This window comes from Mauremys reevesii, linkage group 16 (assembly GCF_016161935.1).
Source record: "Mauremys reevesii isolate NIE-2019 linkage group 16, ASM1616193v1, whole genome shotgun sequence".
Classification (NCBI taxonomy): domain Eukaryota; kingdom Metazoa; phylum Chordata; order Testudines; family Geoemydidae; genus Mauremys; species Mauremys reevesii.
In genome coordinates, this window is record NC_052638.1 from 13,374,915 (window position 1) to 13,379,310 (window position 4,396).

The 4,396-nt window shown below is 44.1% G+C and overlaps 1 protein-coding gene across 1 annotated transcript; it reads left to right on the plus strand.

Annotated features, from left to right (window-relative positions):
- The first annotated feature begins 422 nt into the window (after positions 1-422).
- Positions 423-3,733, plus strand: LOC120384546 (ferritin heavy chain A-like). The gene is made up of 4 exons (XM_039503404.1): positions 423-617; positions 1,322-1,468; positions 1,952-2,077; positions 3,501-3,733. The coding sequence occupies exons 1-4, from the start codon at positions 516-518 to the stop codon at positions 3,654-3,656; spliced, it is 531 nt and encodes a 176-aa protein (XP_039359338.1). The 5' UTR covers positions 423-515; the 3' UTR covers positions 3,657-3,733.
- The last annotated feature ends 663 nt before the right edge of the window (positions 3,734-4,396 follow it).

Below are 4,396 nucleotides of genomic sequence, written 5' to 3' on the forward strand. Positions count from 1 at the left end.
CCAAATATCAGGACTGTCTCTATGGTCAGCCTATGCACGATAGGCATTATTGCCCCAGACTCCTGATGCCACTTTCATCTCTTCAGAGCAGCTCTTAATGGGGAAATCTGACTTATTCGCTGTTTTCTGCACATCACAGCCAATTCCTCAATTATCAAACATAAAAGAACCAGGGAGTGACCTCACTGTTGTCCTCTTGGAGAATATCTACAATCCCCAGCTCCTTTAGCTGGGCTCAGAACAAAAGAAGAAATGTCTCTACATGAACCTCTCCCTGGTGGAAATGCTGCTATAGCCACACCCACAATGTTAACGAGCCCCTTGCTGGAGAAGGGAATTTCCATTGGCCAACAGCAACTGCCAATCATGCCTACAGCCTTTCTGACCATTATTAAAAGCAGCTGTGTTGGGGGAGATAGTTTCTTTCTCTTGCCTGGCTAGAGGTTCTGTTTTCACAGAGTTTGTATAGTTGTATATGTTATTCTTATCTAGAAGCTTTTGTTGGACTTGCAAAGATGGAGTCTCAGGTGTGCCAGAACTTCCACTTGGACTGTAAGGCTGCTGTCAATCACATGGTGAACTTGGAGTTGTATGCTAGCTATGTCTACCTGTCCATGGTGAGTACTTTTATTTCTCCTGCTGCTCTCTATTTGAAGGTAATTGTGGCCTAGGGTTGCAAATGGGCATTGCTAGAGAGTTTTCTTGGTCAGGTGTGACTTCTGGACAACTTGGTTTCCTAGTCTGGAAAGCACAGAGGTCTTTTGCTGAATGACCTACTCCTAGTCTTTCAAGGCAATGAAATGCTGATGTAAGCTGCAGCCATATTTCAAAAGGAATTGTGCTTCTTTTTCTCTAGAGACTTCTAGTCTCTGGATGAGTGTGGCTGCTACAGAAATTCTCCCCTATTCAGAAAAAACCACAAACAAATAGGTTTGTATTTATGAAGGTTCTATATGCATCTCCTCAAGGCAGTCTCTCCTTTGCAGTGGACTGAACTGCAAACTGAATGCCAGATATGATGGCAACTGATTCAATGGCAAGGATCGCTGCACAAACCAAATACTATATAGTAGTGTGGGGGTCTGTCTAACGACCGCTGTGGGAAGTTGCTCTTCCTACAGGCTGGTGGTAGTGAGACATAGGCTTCTACCAGAGTTGCTCTAATCTTTGGATATGTGTGTATTGCACACTCAGAGCCATGGAATTACAGTAGTGCATCAGTCTGGGCACTGACCCAGATCTCTAAATTGCCTGCTATTTAGTCTGTTGTAGCCATGTTTAAAAATATTGTCTTCACTAATGGGTTTGATCTTCTCCCTAGTCTTGCTACTTTGACCGTGATGATGTGGCCCTGAGGCATATGGCCCAGTTCCTGAAGGAGCAGTCCCATGAGGAGAGGGAGCATGCAGAGAAATTTCTGACCTATCAGAACAAGCGAGGGGGACGCATTGTCCTGCAGGACATCAAGGTGAGAAACTATATAAAACAGGCTTTCTTCCAAAAATTTCACACAAACTAATGAGACCTATGGATTTGGGGGAGAGAAAACAACTAGAGGTATCAGAGGCTGGGCTTTTCATTTTAGACAAAATTAATAATCTATGTACTAATCATTTCCCCCCAAAGGTATAACATGGCCAGCTCTCATAAATCATCTCCTTAATACAAGTGCATGCAGTTCTACAGTCATGGTATCCTGCTTGGTCCTTTACTTTTTTTGTATATTAACATGTTACTTAGAGTTCTAGTTGTCACTGAGTAGACCAAAAAGATGCTTCCTACAGAAATAACAATTTTTCCCAAGAGAAATGGGTGGTACTTCCTTGCACACTAGGGCATGGGGAAGGAGAAGTGTCAGGGTGAGTAGGCAGTGGGTCACCATGTACCTTCAGTGAGTGTTGAAGTTGGTTTGGACTGAAGGTTGCTTGGTTTCTTGGTCAATTCTGAACAGAAGCCAGAGCGGGATGAATGGGGAAACAGCCTGGAGGCCCTGCAATGTGCCCTGCAGCTGGAGAAGACTGTAAACCAGGCTCTGCTGGACCTGCATAAGCTGGCTACAGAGAAGAATGACCCCCATGTGAGTATAAGGTAGTGGGAAGAAAGGGGATAAGTTGGCAACTGCATGGAAAGAACATCTTGGTTATTGGCCTACTGGCCAATTTTGTGAAAAGGAAGAAATGTTAGGAAGCAATGAAGCTGTAATGCAAATGTTACCAAACTGTGGTAGATGACCTCAGTGGTCTAAATGAGCTTGATGTTGCAGCCATTCACTTCACTACAATATTTTGAGATTGTACATGAATCAGAAGTCTGGAAGCCACTGCTGTATACTACTTCTCACTTTTGTACCAAGTCAACTTGTGTCTTTTAAGGAAGCTGCCTCTCACAGCTGGGAACTCTGACCAACAAGTCTTCCTGATGGAAAAACAGGGTGGCTTTTTTTTCTTTTACATGGTGTCAAACCTTCCAAACATTTGAAAATGTAGACAATCCACAAATTAAGTGACTATTTTAAAACGGCATTTTTCTTGGTTTTCCCCACTTGTGGTTTTCCCCAGGCGCCCCTCCCCCATTGAAAGCAATAGAATGGATGCTGTCTGGGTGGAAAGGTTGCTGGGGAGTAATAGCTGATCAGTTTATACCTCAGTTAAAGCAACCCCATTCTAAGGAAGGGCCTAGTTCATGCCACTGCTTTATAGAGTCGTGTACTCTCTGTACTTGGCCCAGCTAAGATGAGCCTTGAAAGGAGGCACTTCTGAACTGGCAGGGGACTGCTAATGACCAGAAGCTATCATGAGTTAAGGTTCCACTATTGCCAAATGTTCTGATAGGGCCATACTTGTTTCCCAGTGGATTAACTAGGGCTGTACAAGAGGGTGAGGAAGGGAATGATGGGAAAGGAGCCTTCCTGGAAGAGCGACACTGCTAACTAAATGGAGCAACTTAGACTAAGGGGTGAACATGTAAACTTCAGTGCAATTTAAAGCCAGCAGAAAGGGCAGTATTGAATTGAAATGAGGCATCAAAACACATGCTCTCAGAGAATTGTGTGAGATGTCTTTTGTATTCCTTGTGCCTGTTAACAGGACCTTAACCTGTGGTGAATGGCATCTGCTATTGGATATTTCTAGCCATACAGTGTAGAATGATGTGTGGTTTTTGTTTACTTCCTCCAGCAACACCAGCATGAAACTTTTTTTTTTCCCAGCTAACAGTCTCTAGGCTAAAGCCCAAAATGCATGGGGGTAGCTATAGATTTAAGGGGTGTGTGGGGAATTTGGACTAAGTAAATGTTACACTTGAATGACTGCTCCACCACAATATCTCTCCTGGCTAAAACTTGAAGGAAGAACACCCATTCTTTCCAGTCCCAGGACTCTTCAGTTAAAGGTAGCAGATTTAAAATATCTGTATTCAGTCCTTTCTGGTCACACATCATGATGTGTGCGGGTAACAATCTAAGATCTGAGATTGAAACTAAATGTCAATTTACCTTGCAGCTCTGTGACTTCCTGGAGTCTGAGTACCTGGAGGAGCAGGTGAAGGCTATCAAGCAGCTGGGAGACCACCTCACCAACCTGAAGCGCCTGGGAGTGCCCCAGAGTGGCATGGGAGAGTACCTGTTTGACAAGCTCACCTTGGGGGAGAGCAGCTGAACTACTTATTACCAGGGTTTCTTGTCATGCTGTCTGTTATAAATCTGAATAAAACTTGACTGACTTTTCAGCTGCCATCTGGTATCTGCTCCATTTGTATGGGGGAGGGGATCAGGCCTCAGCAGACAGTGCAGGAAGTCAGATGGGGAATTGTTTCCCTTGCTAGCAATCATGCAGTGTGGATCTAAACTTGGGTGGTGCCCTGAGTAGTTTATGCTCAGCAGTGTGTAAAGTAGGTGTGGAGAAGAAAAGGCTGGGTCTTGATGTAAGAAGTGGTTAAGAAAACTAATCCTCCCTAGACTTGCACTGCCATGGATATTGGCAAAAACAGGCCCTCTAAACACCATCCTATGCATTTAGTTAAAATTGCAACAGCATTCAAAACAGTTAGGCACTCTTCAAACACACTTCCTACAAAGCAGAGCCCTAGGTGCCACTCCAGTATCTCTAAGCAACAAGAATAGCTGACCAAGTAATACTATGCATGCCCTCAAATTTCCTCGATCTTCCAGTTTATAGACTTTAAGGTCAGAAGGGATCATTATGATCATCTAGTCTGACCTCCTGCACAAAGCAAGCCCCAGAATCTTACCCATCCACTTCTATAACAAACCTCTAACCTATGTCTGAGTTATTGAAGTCACAAATTGTGGTTTGAAGACCTCAAGCTGCAGAGAATCCTCCAGCAAGTGACCCGTGCCCCATGCTGCAGAGGAAGCCGAAAAATCTCCAGGGACTCT